Source organism: Aplidium turbinatum, chromosome 15, assembly GCF_918807975.1.
Source record: "Aplidium turbinatum chromosome 15, kaAplTurb1.1, whole genome shotgun sequence".
NCBI lineage: Eukaryota > Metazoa > Chordata > Ascidiacea > Aplousobranchia > Polyclinidae > Aplidium > Aplidium turbinatum.
The window spans coordinates 20,839,914-20,854,556 of NC_137486.1; the positions used below are offsets into that span (position 1 = coordinate 20,839,914).

A 14,643-nucleotide genomic window follows, 5' to 3' on the forward strand; every position below is an offset into this window, starting at 1 on the left:
GATCTAATAGTGATTTTTAAAGTGATACAGTTTATATTAAATCACAATTATTAAATCATAAAATTATTTCAAATTAAATTAAAAACCTATCAGGAAAGTTTGACTTTATTTTGTTTGAGTTACAGAAGATAGTTTGTTGTTTTGCATTGTGACTCAACACACAGGCAACTAACTTGTCGTCAGCAATTCATTGTGGTGTAACAATGAAAGTACAAACTGTGTTGAGTTTAGGAAGTGTGCTTCTAGAAAACTTGTTCTTTTCTGGAGTCATCTACGGTTGGACATCTTTGCAGTTTGTTCTTGAAAGAGAAGGGTACTTCCAAAGCCAATGCTTCAACAACACAGCGACTGACGAAACCAATTTTACTGAATCGGATGCTGATGTTTCTTGTGATCAACGATCAGCCAGTTTTAATCTAATTTTTACTCTTGCAACTACCTTCGCTTTCCTGACTGCATTTCCATCTGGGTATATCCTTGATCGCTGTGGCTCATGGGTGCAAAGATCGTTAGTTACAGTTCTTTACACTATTGCTTATATTCTCATCAGTACTTCATCAACAAATGTCTCTGACGTATTATACCCAGCACTGATATTTATCAACGTTGCTGGATTAAGCTTATTGACCAGCAACCTTCAAATGGCAAATCTATTAAAATCTGGTAAAGGAATATTTACTGCAGCAAGCAATGGGATGTTTGACTCTGCTCCACTAGTATTTTTTGTGGTTAAAAAGTTAAGTGATGTTGGAGTTAGTGTAAACACCACTTTTCATGCTCTTGCCTGGTGCACAATCCTTCCTTGGCTAAAAACGTTTCTTCTTATGCCGAGGCACACAGTCCCATCTGTTCCTCCAAAACACTTCACGTATGGTTGCCAAGAACTGAATTGCTTCAAAAAGCATAATATTATAAAGGCTGAGGAAACCAACGGAAAATCCAACGGGGAAATTTCAGAAATCCAAAACAAAAACAAAATCACATTCAAGCACTGTCTCAAAAACAAATTGTTTTGGACAAACGTGTTTCATTTCACTGTGATCAGTTTCCGTGTCAATTTCTTTCTGGGTAGTTTGCTTCGATGGCTCAGAGAGATTCAAGATCCAGACATTGGTGCCACTGCTGATGTGTTGGGGATTCTTTTATTGTTTAGTGCATTTGTTTCTCCAATCAATGGCCTAATCATAGACGGAGTAACTAAATACGTTCAAAATAAATTGAAATTTGGTGAAAAAGCTTCAATAGTTAGAGGAGCATTTGTTTCCATGGTAACAACTAGTATTTTAAGCATTTTGCTTTCAACAACAGTTTTGATTCCTTCTGTCTATGCTGCGTTTGTGTTCCTATTTTTAACGAAGGGTTTCGTTTATAGTGGATGTGCCACGTTTCTGGTAGTCTCGTTTCCAGGACAACATCTTGGCAAACTATTCGGGTTAACAAACTTCATAACTGGCTGTTTATCGTTGGTCCAGTTCGGCTTATTCCAAATCGCTTTAGCCGAAGAAACGTTTTATGGCATTCACATCGCATTGTTGATTCTGACTATTTCATCACTAATCCACCCTATAATGCTGTTTACCACATCCAGGAAGATGTAATAAGTGGTTGTTTTGCTTTTAATCTCAAAAAAAGAAAAATATATATTGTGGCGCTAAATCGTACTTCTAATTTGCTTGTATGTGGGCTGCCGTTGTAATGCTTTACCTGCAATTATTACACCCCTTATCCTAGTTAAGTCACTAGAGAAAAATACACTATTAACAGTTGAAATAACCATGTTTTCCCAAGTCTACTGAGATTGTGGAACCGGTTTTCGTCCAATGGGACTCTTCAGCACAACGGATTGAAACAAAAAAATGACAGTACTCCTATTGGACGAAAACCTAGTTTCTGGCACACCGCTTTTTATAGTTTAGCGAAAAGAAAAATAACTCTATTTGGATGTAGGCATCGACTAAAAGCCAAACGCTGCCGTCCAAGATGAGGCCTGAAGAGAATTGCCATATTGGCGGTTTTAACGCCAAATTTCAGAAATTTGACGTTTTTTGTGTTTGGTAGGTTATTTTGAGCTTGGAATTTTAACATACTTTTGGCGTTTTTTTTTAGTTTTTTTTGACATTGCAGGTTAAATAGTTTAAACAAAAAATCTGTTTAGTGAATTTGCAGTAGACTATTTACAAAACATCAAGTTTAACAAGACAACTTTTTTCGAACCTCATAATAGGCCTATAGCATGTTGGACTGATTTTGTCAACCGCATAATTACTACCAACCATAGCCTAATCTAAGGTTTTGCTACCGCGTTATATTTTAACCTGAGAACCTATTAAAAAAACGCCAAATTTAAAAATTGTCAATATGGCAATTCTTTTCAGGCCTCATCTTGGACTGCAGTGTTTAACTTCTAGTCCAGATGCTATTACAGCGACGTTCAAAATGTAGGGATGTGAGAATGTTGTAGCACGTCGTCATTAAAATTCCTAGCAATACAAGGCATGGCGTTAAACAGGGTTTCAAATCGTATTCTTACAATCCATCGCGTTGTTCCTCGAGAAAGTTATCATGCGCGATAAATTGGTTTAAGCACATGATTCACACGAAAATCGACAACCTGGTCGGGTATTCAAGTAAGGGAAATAATGGTGCAGCACAATACCACTGAGTGGTTAGCGCGTTGGGCTCGCAGTCGAGAGCCTGCATGTTCGACTCCAGCCACCCGCACTTGCTGTTGTTTCTCTGGGTAAGAAACTTAACGATAATTGCCTACCTAGTGATCGATTTCGAGTAATGGGTAGTATCAAATTTAAGTCATAATTAGAGTAGACAACCGGAAACAGACATTGCAGTCGGCTGCAGCGTGGGTCAGGTGTATGTCGGAAGGCGTACACCGATGCATAGCGCTCAAGTCCGCTTTCCCGCAATGCAGGATAAAGATAAACAAACAAAACACTATAGCCAGGCGCGGATTTATGGGGGGAGGAGGTTGTGAGGAATTGTTGAAATTGTACAGTTGAAATTATTCATGGATCAGACTCCGTTATTTTCTTTCATACAACTTCAAATACATTTTAATAGCAACATTTGTTGGAGCTAATTCAGCTGATACCAACGCTGAACCAAATGACGTCAGTTGAAACAATCTGAAACCTTGAATGGCTGTTTTATAGTTTTTAGTCTTCATTATAGTTTCAATCAATTTCCGTATATGCCTGCAAACATACAAATATCCAATCAGTCATGGACACTGCATACAGAATCTTAAATCAGATTTCAAGTTTACTTTACTTGCTTAGCAATTTTTATTCAAGCAAAATTTATTTTTTAAACATTCACAATTGATGAAAGTGGCTGTTTTAATGTCTATTTTATAGCATATCGTATAATAGTAGGCTACCATTGTTCATATCTGTTTATCTTTTTCTTTCTTTTTAATTGATTTTCAAATATTTCTGCCCCACCCCACGAAAAAACTCCTAGATCCGCGCCTGACTAAAGCCTAATACTATAGGATATATAAGGAAATAATCTATTAACACAAATTATAATTAACCACCTTCAGTCTAGCACGGGCAACTTTTTCATGCGACCGAATTTCCATATTTTGAAAGCCTACTTCTTGCCTTCTGTGAAAACGAAATTCTGTTGTCCTGGTCTGTGGCAACCTCAGGCTTGGATTCTTAGTTGGAGGCTATAATTTATGTTGGAGTTTTGGATCAGTTTTGAAAATCTTGGTATTAAAATGTTCGCAATCGAATTATCTTCTTCATTTTACTAAACTTAGTTTATCTCCAGGTCTCAATTTATCACAAATCCAGTTTTTAGATTTGAACCTAGTGAGTGAAAACTTTGCTTTCTAACTTCGAAGAGCGCAGATAAAAAAAAAAAAGCTGTAGTAACCTGTACAAATCAAATTAAATTTATTTTAGTTTGAAATATTTGAGTTATTTGTTGCGATGACGACATTTACCCATCAGTTCAGAACGTTTGTTCAGAAGGTGGTTACAATCGGCCTTTAGAATGGCCAGGTTTTCAGCAAGACAAAGGCCACAATTATTACGACCACCACTGTAAGGCCGAGCATATCTGTGGATGGACCATGTTATTTTAGGATCATCACCCTCGTCCTTAAAGTCCCAAACCGCCTTAGATAGTTCAGTGCAATTTAGTTTAGACCTATCCATGAAGGAACATTTACGGTTGGAGCATGGACTTCTAAATAGTAGCATCTGGACTGGAAACTCAGTGGGCAACATGAAGCCAAACAGTTGGTACAACAGTTGGCCAACAGGGTTAGTTACTTGGCTGTTGGCCCACTTTTGGCCAACTGTTGTACCAACTGTTTGGCCTCATGTTGCCCACTGAGTTTCCAGTCCAGATGCTACTATTTAGAAGTCCATGGTTGGAGTTGTAAATAAGGGCCTTCTGCAAGCATTGCCCATTCAAAAGACAATCTGATTTCACAGGCTGAAATGGTTCATTTGTAGCCTGCAATATTGAGTTATTGTGGGTGGATATAATGCTTGCAACATTCGGAGTACAACTGTAGCGTAGCTTAATAGTATTACGGTTGAATATCTAATGCAATCTATGATGGGGGCGGAAAGTGGATGGAAGGAAATGAGTCTAAAAAATTCCTTACATTGGGTGGCCATAAAAAGCTACCGGGTCAACGGACTGAGCTTTCACACCCATACTTTTTACCACAATTTTCAATCTAAAGCCTACAATTAAAAAAAATGTTAATTCATGTAGATAGTTGGTGTACTTTTGTGCATGCTTGTGTATTATATTGTTGTGGTTTTTTTGAAAATTACCTACATTAGTGACGTTTTGTTTCAATATGTATTTGCATAACAGTGTCAAATTGTTAGATGAAAATTTCAACAATATTGGTTAGTCAAACTATGAACCATGAGTCAGTCTTATTAATGGGCTGGCTTGAGCAAACACTGACTAAGGAGTTAACAGCGATGCTGAATAAGTCAAACCACTGCTCTTAGCTTTTCATTATGGTGGTGAGTGGCGATAAAATTGTCAAAAACGACTGCCCAGTTATTTCAAGTATCGACTTTGACAAAAATGAAAATCACGACGGTTTCGACGTCATAATCAGCAATTCTTGCTGATCAATTAACTTTAAAGACTCACTAGCACTCATTCAACAAATGTATTTATTTTGACAAATAATTTAAACCATTAATTCACTGTTCATTTGTTGTAAAGATCGTTTGACAAGGGGTACCACATTCCAATACTTCTGTTTTGCTGTTTACATTTCGCATGATACATGCATGATGCTGTACCAGAGATTTTCTTTCAAAGGTCTTCTTTTATTGAGTTTTTCAATTTTATTGGTGCTCCACAAGGTGGTATAATTTTCCGCAGTAAAGTTGTAGGTTACACGAAAAGCTTCCAACTTCTGCACTGAGTAGTAGGCTAAGCTGGAAACGCATCAATAGACAATCTATTTACCACAAGGAAAGAAATTCCTCAAGAGCAGTATATCTATCGAAGCAGGAAAATATAGCCTACTGAATGATAAACACACAAACTATCACTCGAAAATACCGGAGTGGAGGTAAACGTAATACGTAAACAGGAAAATAAAACTGATAAGAAAAACATTGCATTTTGTTTCATTTTTGAGATAGTAGCTCTAATGCACGCAGCAAAAAACTGACAATCTTGGACACTTTTCATACAAGAGGCAATCGATGCTTTGAATCAAGTACAATAATGAAAGAAGAAGATGTATATTTTGATTGTCATCTTCAACGATTTTTCGCTTTTTTACAGTAACTATCATTAGGATAAATATAACAATGCAATGATTTAAATCTTGTTGGATCTTCTTTCACACTGAATTTTGGTTTATTGCCACCAAACGATATGAGGTTTTCACGTCCCGCATAATTAAAGGTAGCCTGAAAAGTATTACAAGTTTTTAAGCTTTTTTGGCCAATCTAACAACAATAGTCTAATCCAACGATGGGCAAACTGCGGCTCGACAACGTAAATTTTGTGGCTCTTGTATTGAATCGTAATATTACAAAAAAATTAAGATTATACTTTATAAATGTTATCTCGCGCTGTCAACCAAGCAGTGGCGTACCTAGGGCAGGGCTACTCAACTAATGTTAGCAAAAGTCTATTTTGACAAGTTGAATATTTTTGTGGTCTGGTGCATATTTCACATCCAACCACAAAAATTAAACAACCAGTACGAGCACCGAACACTTTTCAGGTAATGTGTAACACGAACTTGGATTTTTGTTTGACATAAAGAAATAAAAAAGGAAAAAATGTATTGCGTTTCTTTGTAGTGTAGCTGTGTGGATCGCACATCAGAGAAGACGGCAAAGCATTGGGGGGGTCTGGGAGCGAAGCCCCCAGCTCCTTGGATAATCACAAAAAATTGCTCTTCCCTAATGGAAATCTGTTTTAAGAGGCCTTAAAATGTGGCAATGAAGTTATTCTTCCGGAAGCCCGAGATCCACCTTCAACACTCAGAAGGCCCGGATTCGGATCGCGGTCCGCCAGTTGAGTAGCCCTGACCTAGGGTATGGCAGGCATTCTCGAGCCATGGGAGCCACATTGATAGGGGCGCAAAAATCGGTTGGTAAAAACTAAAATTTGTGACACTTTATTCAAAATCTAATTTGCGCCCAATACAATACAGAGATCAAAAAGGAGTCTCTCTTTTACTGTATAGCCATTGTTAAACAATAAAATTGTGACGTTGCAAATTTACAGGAGCTAAAACCATGCATTGCATTCCTTGTAAATCCATTCACCATCATCATCATTTTATTTTTTTGTCATTAACGCGTCCGGGACCAAAAAGATACTAACTACAAAAATCGATATACTGTAGACCTGCCAGCACGTTAATGAACGGGAAAAGGTGGCAAAACCTTGAAAGGTTTTTAACGTGCCTGAATGGAAAATATGTCAGTAGTTAGCACGGCCACAAAACCCAAAAAACAAATAGCAAAAAAATTTAACACTTTTCCCAAAAACATGTGTTTCTCGGCAGTCGAGTGTAGCAAGAACTTAGCAATAGATACGTGTTTCGCCCATGAGGCTGGGCTCATCTACATGTTTTTGGGGAAAGTCTTGATGGCTAGTAGTAGTGTGGAGGCTATCCCGGTATGGTTAGCGAAGCACGATGCTCGCTGTTCTGTAGTGAGTATAGTCAGGTAGTGCTGACGCCAGGAAGATCGCTCCTTCTCAACAATCTATTCAACGTTAATGTAGTCAGGGATGGCTGTCCAATTCAACCTTTCGCCATTAACATGTTCGCTGTAGAAATGGAACTGACTGACATGAAAGAAGATGTGGTTCTAAAAAATTTCATTCAGTGCTACTCTACCATTGAGTTCTACCACAGTTTCCAGAGAATAAATATCCAGAACGCAAAAAGACCAGTTGTACGACTCATTTCTGTTTTATCTACGACTTATTGTTGTGAACCTTTATACTCTGTAATGAACTTTGTAAAATCAAAACATCGTGCAACCTTGACAAATGAACACTTGGAAGAATTAATTCGCACAGCATTAACAACTTTTGTTTTGTTTTGTTTTATTATCTTTATCCTGCATTGCGGGAAAGCGGACTTGAGCGCTATGCATCGGTGTACGCCTTCCGACGTACACCTGACCCACGCTGCAGTCGACTGCAATGTCTGTTTCCGGTTGTCTACTCTACTTATGACTTAAATTTTGTACTACCCATTACTCGAAATCGATCACTGGGTAGAGGCAATTATCGTAAAGTTTCTTGCCCAGAGAAACAACAGCAAGTGCGGGTGGCTGGAGTCGAACATGCAGACTCTCGACTGCGAGCCCACGCGCTAACCACTCGGCCACGGCTGCCGACTTATCGTCCAAATTTTCAGAAATTAGCGAGTCAAGTACAAAACTGATATGAATAAGCAATCATTGTGCTTTTATTGCTGATATGTTATTTTGTGTCAACTGATTTAGCGGCTCGCTGGTGTCAGGGATATCTAGAGAAAGGGATACGAAGGCTTTTATTACGTCTGACAATAGAAGGGCTTCTATTTATCTTAAATAATCTCTGTTTATGGTAAAATAACAGTTGGCACCTATAGCAATTTAATAAATTTTGTTATGACAACCTGCATTGCACTATTGCCACCAGGTATAGATATTCAATGAATGCTCATAATTACATGTTAATTCAACTACCCGTATACTTGCTTTACACCTAGCCAACTGCAAAGGTTTTGTCAAAAAAAAAACAGCTAACTGGTGACCTTTCAACTGTCTTTTCAAACAAGTATTCTTTAAATATGTTCTACATAACACTTGCTAACTGTCTTGTGTAGCTGAGTGTACCAGCTGCACTACAAAACTTTCTGCAATTTTAAAAAGAACCGCATGTGGTTGAGTGGTTAGCAGCCGTGGCCGAGTGGTTAGCGCGTTGGGCTCGCAGTCGAGAGCCTGCATGTTCGACTCCAGCCACCCGCACTTGCTGTTGTTTCTCTGGGCAAGAAACTTTACGATAATTGCCTCTACCCAGTGATCGATTTCGAGTAATGGGTAGTACCAAATTTAAGTCATAAGTAGAGTAGACAACCGGAAACAGACATTGCAGTCGGCTGCAGCGTGGGTCAGGTGTATGTCGGAAGGCGTACACCGATGCATAGCGCTCAAGTCCGCTTTCCCGCAATGCAGGATAAAGATAAACAAACAAACAAACAAAAGCATGTTTAACGAAGTACCAACTACCGCCCTTCTAGTGTCATGAGAATAAGGCAATCGCTCTGAGCCTTCGTATCCCCTTCTTTAGATATCCCTGGCTGGTGTTTATGGTTTATTCGCAAGCGGCTCTTTCTTTGAACAACTGTGCCCACCCCTGGTCTAATCATGTTTTATTTTGCCCCAATTATGATACCCATAAGCAGGTAAAACCAAGCAACAACTCGCCATTCCACTAATACAGAAATAAAGTAGAAACGGCAAACGTTTCGGCGATATAGAGCATGCCACCTTTTGTCAAGCATCTGAACAACTGAGCATCTGAACAATTGAAATAAGAAATAAACAAAAATTAAGTAAAACTGGCAAAGGAAATAACGCGCATCCCATGGGGGTTTGATTGCATAATGAAAAACACATCACATGACAGTTTAGTTGAACACCTTAACAGATACGAGGCGCCTCTAGCAAACAACTGCACGTTGAGCCACCAAGGATTAACTAAGCATAGCCTAGTAGATTTTACAGTAGTGTCGAACTCGTTAAAAAAAATTACACAATGTTAAGAGATTGTAAGGATAGCTTATGAATAGCCTACCCTACACTCAAGTAGGTTATGTGGTCGTTAATGGCACTTTTTTGTTTAGATTGTCTAAATTACTCTCGCCATGCTTAAGAAATAAACCTTTCTTAGAGTCTTCTAACATGTACATAAATTTTCTAACGAATGTAAACGTAACTACTTTATGAGCATTCTGAAATTAGCAACCATACAATATTTAATGTTATTATGTTCAAACACAAAACAACCATCATAGTCTGCAAAGAAATATACCTCTAATTCGTGTTTTTGGCAACAAAAATAATTTCAAGCTTCCAAGTTTCCACTTACGTCATATTTGAAACGGTTTGGGTCAATAAAAGTTTGATTCTCTGCGTGTGTGTGAATCATGACAGGCTCGGTAACCGGAACACCCAGCATCCCGTTCACAATCAGTCCCATTGTGACATCATCGGCGCGCGAGATCGAGACACTCATCTCAACAAACACTTCCTCTCTGGAGAAAAGACGAAGATGTCACGTTTATTGCATTTTATGTGTTCAATATATTTAGTGTGCTAAATATGAACACATCATAGGAAGTTAGAGACTTCAACTTTAGAAGAGAAAATATAGCGTCAAAAATTCGCTCTGCTTGGCTTTTTGCTTGGGATTGAGCACTTTTATGTTGTGTTGATTTGGTTTTTGGTTGGTTTTGAATCATTATCTTCGGAATGACAAAACCTTGATTGGTTAGTCTTGATAGTTTTGCATACTCGTAGAAGCTCTTGACGCAGGGCCGGTTATCGAAATCGACAGAGTGAAGTTTCCGACTGTTGCCGCTTGCCGGGGAATTATTCCATCCGTTAGGTGCCGCTGAATGGAAAGCTGTCCTTAGAATGCGTTGTTCGTGCACACCCCAAGACTCGAACCAGCGCCGCTTGATTGAAGCTTCTTCGTTCACGAAGTCACGCGCTAACAAACTGAGCTATCGGAGGCATTTGTTGTTTCATCTAACTAATACACAAAAATACAGTATCTACAACTTACTTCAAATAAGGGGCAATTTCTTTTGCGAGAGAGCCACTCACGCAGTATGCTGAACCGTGGGCGAACAGGTAGTCATATTGCTTCCCTTTGTAAGTTGCCTAAACATTGAGATTTTTGTTATCCATGGGTAATATTAAATTCAGTAACTGTTTACCTAAATTATCTGTAGCGTTGAGAATGATTTTTAAATGCAGCAGATGCAATTTAATAACTTACAATGGATTGATTGAATCTTTATCCTCAGACTGACAAAGTCTTGATAGGTTATTCCTGGTAGTTTCGCATACTTGTAGAGGCTCTTGACACAGGGTCGGTTACTGAGATGGGCAGAGTGAAGTTTCCGTTTGTTGAATTCTTGTTGCCGAGGAATTATTCCATTCATTGGATGCCGCAGTCCTTTACTTGCGTTGCTCAAGCGCACACCTCGAGAGCCGAATGCATTGCAAGACTCTTTTGTTTGGTCTCCATCACTCATTGTCCACCCTAAATTTAATAAACGCATCCCTTACCCTGAACCCTGACGGTCTGCTCAGCCGCCCGATGTAGTTCCAATCTCTCCATTCGTACTGACGTAACAATGCGACCAGACGCGGCGGGTTAAGATAGATGTCGTCATCTACATGACACCACCACCTGAAAACCAGTGAATCAATTTGTATGAATACAGAATGCGGCAATATTTACAAATTCTACAATAAAACATAAAACCTGATAAAGTAGAGAGTGTTGATATCAGATCCCACGTCATTGAACGTCCGATTCAGTGTAAACCAGATCGTTAAGAGAATATTTTAGGCCTTGTACTTATGCGATCTCTAGGTCTGTTACACCGGCTCAGTGGTTGAGTGGGTGGAATGTTCGTTTCGGAGTCTGTATACATGAGTTCGATGCTCTGGTCATCTACTCATGCGTAATTGTTTTACCAGAAATAACAATTATGACGTAATGAAAACAATGCAGAAAATTGTTTATCCTTAGAAATCATATCGGAGGTTTCTCACTTCTTTGGATTGTCCAGAAACGTTTTGTATTCTGCTGCTGTTTTACAACTGAGATCCCCCCTGGAATACAAACATAGTTACGTCATAATTATGTCATTCTGATGGTAATCATTATGATGTGATGTTAAAAATATTGAGTTTATATTACTTCGTAGTCTACGTAATGATTATTAACTATTACCATAATAATACACAAAAGTGCTGGATGTTGCAGCTGTTATACTGAGGGTCATTTTTTGAAAAAGAAATCTTATTTTCAACTAACGGTTTGTTTATTATGATTTCCGACTTTCACGAAGCCTTTTCTATTGCGATTGCACGTTTAGAAAGGAAAGATAAACAACCCACGTTGTATTTGTAAGAAGACTCTCCGTTGCTTTACTAATCGTTTATCAACAAATCCGCTATTCTAAACAGCGCCGTTTCCATGAAGTCGCCTTAGGGGGGGGGGGGGGCAATTTCAACAAAACATAATGATGTGTAGATCTACCTTAATCTTGACCTTGCAAATACACAGTAAATAAAGTTACTTTTCTGATTTAGGAGGCAGCGATCTCCCTTCCCCTTTTCTAGATCTGCCACTAATCATAAAACACTCTGTCGCAATTTTCCAATTATCGGGCGCACATCCCGAGAGTCGAACCAGCGCCGCGTGATCTTAAGCTGGGCACGTAACCAGTGAGCTAACGGGGCGGACTATACATTATTGACGAGCAATCACTTACCATTTGTGCCTAGTGCCGCATTTAGTTGTCACCCAGTTGTACTCTGCAACAATACAATATAGTCCTGTCATTTTCTTACAAAACGCCATAGAAATAAACCTTTTCAGCGATATTTTTATGCTTAGAGTTAATAGTTTCACAATAACGAAAATATTGTTTTTTGTACAATGTACAGAAGTTTAATTCAGTTTCGTTTTTATTCTTAAACATCATCGCGCAAATAATACATACCATACTATATACATTTCCAATAAATATGTTCAGATTCCTAATGAGGGCCTAAATTAAGCCAAAAACGTTCGACTGATAAAATTATTTGAAATATGTAAAATATATTCTTATAATATTCAACCCTGTTGGAGTGCTGTGTCTTGCCTGTCTTTGGTACAAAAAAATCTAGGATAAAGTAACACCAACAAAATGCGAACTTTGACAAATGCTTGAGACCAAAATAGAATATTGAGTTGAAACATTCGGCAAGTTTAGCAACAGGTTTGGCAATCGCAACATTTTAACTGAGACTACTGTCGTGTTTGTTTGGAAATTTTATGCTTTATACTGTTCTACTGCACACTAAACATCCGACATCAATTGTCATAAAACTAACAAAGTAAAAAATAACTTTTTTTCTTTTTTTGAGCAGCTTTAGGCCTATACCAAAAAATGCAATGATAAAATCACCGTTTTGTTGCCTTCAACCAACATGGTTGGGTCGACAATTCAGGGTTGACCAATCAGTTGACATAATGTGACGTCACTTTAATGATATGACGTCCCAGCTGCTATGTCATGATGTGGCGCGTGTGAAAGTCATAGTTAAGCTTTTTTAATTTTTTCTTTTCATATTCCACTTTTCAACTTACGTTTCATTTTCTTTGCTTTTTCGTCCAATTCGTCAGTGATGATGTAAACCTAATGAAGAAAGGCACATATCAAAGATAACAGTGAGGATACGTCATATCAAACAAAATCATAATGCGCTAAAATAACAAGGTGAAAAATATTTATATTCATTAGCCATCAGCTTGTTGCCTGTAATTTGATACTGCACTTTTCCATAATACGTAAGGTGTAGCAAGGTGGGGAAATGATCACATGACTTTCGATTGTGAACCATGGTGGTAAACTATAGTTTTGATATTGCGTTTCAAAACACTTTGAAAAGTATCAATCTACATGGGATGATAAAATGATAGACCCTTAGCCTCAGAAGGTCTGGTTTGGTTTTGAATCTTTATCCTCGGACTGACAAAGCCTTTAAGTTATTCCTGGTAGTTTCGCATACTTGTAGAAGTTTTTGACGCAGGGCGGGTTATCTTCTTCTTCTTTCGTTTGAGACTAGATCAAATCAAATTTCAGGGCAGGTGATGGAGAGCCAGGTGAGTGTAGCTTCGTCCAGCGTTGCTATACCATGCGTTCCGTTTGGTGCCTTGTAGATCGGACATTCGAGAACGACATGGTCTGCAGTTTGTTCCTCCGCGCCGCATTCGCAGGCCGGTGAGGGAGCCAAACCCCACTTGTGCATGTTGGAATGGAAGCGACCGACTCCGGTTCGGATTCTGTTGAGCTTGACCCAAGTCGGCCGAGGCAGGTCCATACCAGGGGGGCGCGCCACCGGGTGAGGTATAAAACGATGTAGTTTCGTGTCGGTGGCACATCACGCGGGTTATCGAGATAGGCAGTATAAAGTTTTCCGATTGTTAAAGTGTCATTGCCGGGGAATTATTCCATCCATTAGTTGCCGCTGAACGGTCAAACGAAGAAAACTTCGCTCACATAAATTCAATCTACTTCATCTTAACGAGTTTGTTCGACTAAAATAGACAAAAATAAAGATGCAGGCCTATGGTGTGTTTCAAAAGAGATTTCTTTCAAAAAAATTCTAATTAGGCTAAATAAGTTTCAGGTCTGAATTATGAATCACAATGATTTTTTAATAAAGTTACTACAAATACAAATTAAACATTCATTTTTATTACCTGAGATTTTGCCGCAGGTATCCAAGTATCGAGGAGAAGTTGCATTCGCCTCCTCAGGTTCTTCTTTGTAGTTTTAATCGTTATGTGAATGTCTTTTAAACTTAATTTTCTTCTTTCCTCGGTGTAGATTTTTCGGGTACAATCTTCGCTTGCTGGGATGTCATCGCTTGGTGGGCTTCCGTAGCTCACAATTTCTGACCTCAGTTCCTCTTGTTTCATCAAACGTAAGTTTTGTGTGATTTTATAGTCCTTGTACACAGCCACGACAATAGCACATAATAAAACTAGCGACAAAATATGATTTAATTTAAAATGTTTAAACGCCATTTGAACTTATTGCTGTAATAAGATAAGCTTAAATTTCTTTGTTATATTATTTGTAATTCGTTTTAATGTTAGTTGTTCTATGAAATTCTAAACAAGTCCGAAGGAAAAGATTGGACCAAACTTAGCTCTTGCTCATCGGAATAATTAGAGATAATTTGGTTTGTCGATTGCTATAGGCCTAAAACCAGGGGCGTTGAGAGGTTATTTTTGGCCCGGTAACAATAAGATCTTTGAGACCCAAATCAAGACTCAACTAAGCAAAACGCGCTACAGTATATCCAACAAATGCGAGGT

The 14,643-nt window shown here is 38.5% G+C and overlaps 2 protein-coding genes across 2 annotated transcripts; one reads left to right on the forward strand and one right to left on the reverse strand.

The window, feature by feature from the left end:
• Positions 1 to 203: 203 nt before the first annotated feature.
• LOC145784055 (equilibrative nucleobase transporter 1-like) lies at positions 204 to 1,598 on the forward strand. The gene has a single exon (XM_082595811.1). It carries the CDS (start codon positions 204 to 206, stop codon positions 1,596 to 1,598), a length of 1,395 nt encoding a protein of 464 aa, XP_082451937.1.
• A 3,602-nt stretch (positions 1,599 to 5,200) lies between these two features.
• LOC145784843 (beta-1,3-N-acetylglucosaminyltransferase lunatic fringe-like) lies at positions 5,201 to 14,337 on the reverse strand. Its single transcript, XM_082596683.1, has 8 exons — positions 14,023 to 14,337; positions 12,907 to 12,955; positions 12,044 to 12,086; positions 11,319 to 11,378; positions 10,827 to 10,950; positions 10,318 to 10,415; positions 9,619 to 9,784; positions 5,201 to 5,924 (listed from the first exon to the last, which is right to left on the reverse strand). Exons 1-8 carry the CDS (start codon positions 14,239 to 14,241, stop codon positions 5,772 to 5,774), a joined length of 912 nt encoding a protein of 303 aa, XP_082452809.1. The 5' UTR covers positions 14,242 to 14,337; the 3' UTR covers positions 5,201 to 5,771.
• Positions 14,338 to 14,643: the final 306 nt, after the last annotated feature.

What these genes read in the sequence shown, in the direction of transcription:
- LOC145784055 (XM_082595811.1), top strand. Translation starts at nt 204, where the DNA reads ATGAAAGTACAAACTGTGTTGAGTTTAGGAAGTGTGCTTCTAGAAAAC.
- LOC145784843 (XM_082596683.1), bottom strand. Translation starts at nt 14,241, where the DNA reads ATGAAACAAGAGGAACTGAGGTCAGAAATTGTGAGCTACGGAAGCCCA. An exon ending in TTTCTGGACAATCCAAAGAA is followed by an intron (nt 10,951 to 11,318) that starts GTGAGAAACCTC and finishes ACTGGTTTTCAG; the next exon opens with GTGGTGGTGTCATGTAGATG. An exon ending in GCAGACCGTCAGGGTTCAGG is followed by an intron (nt 10,416 to 10,826) that starts GTAAGGGATGCG and finishes CTCAATGTTTAG; the next exon opens with GCAACTTACAAAGGGAAGCA.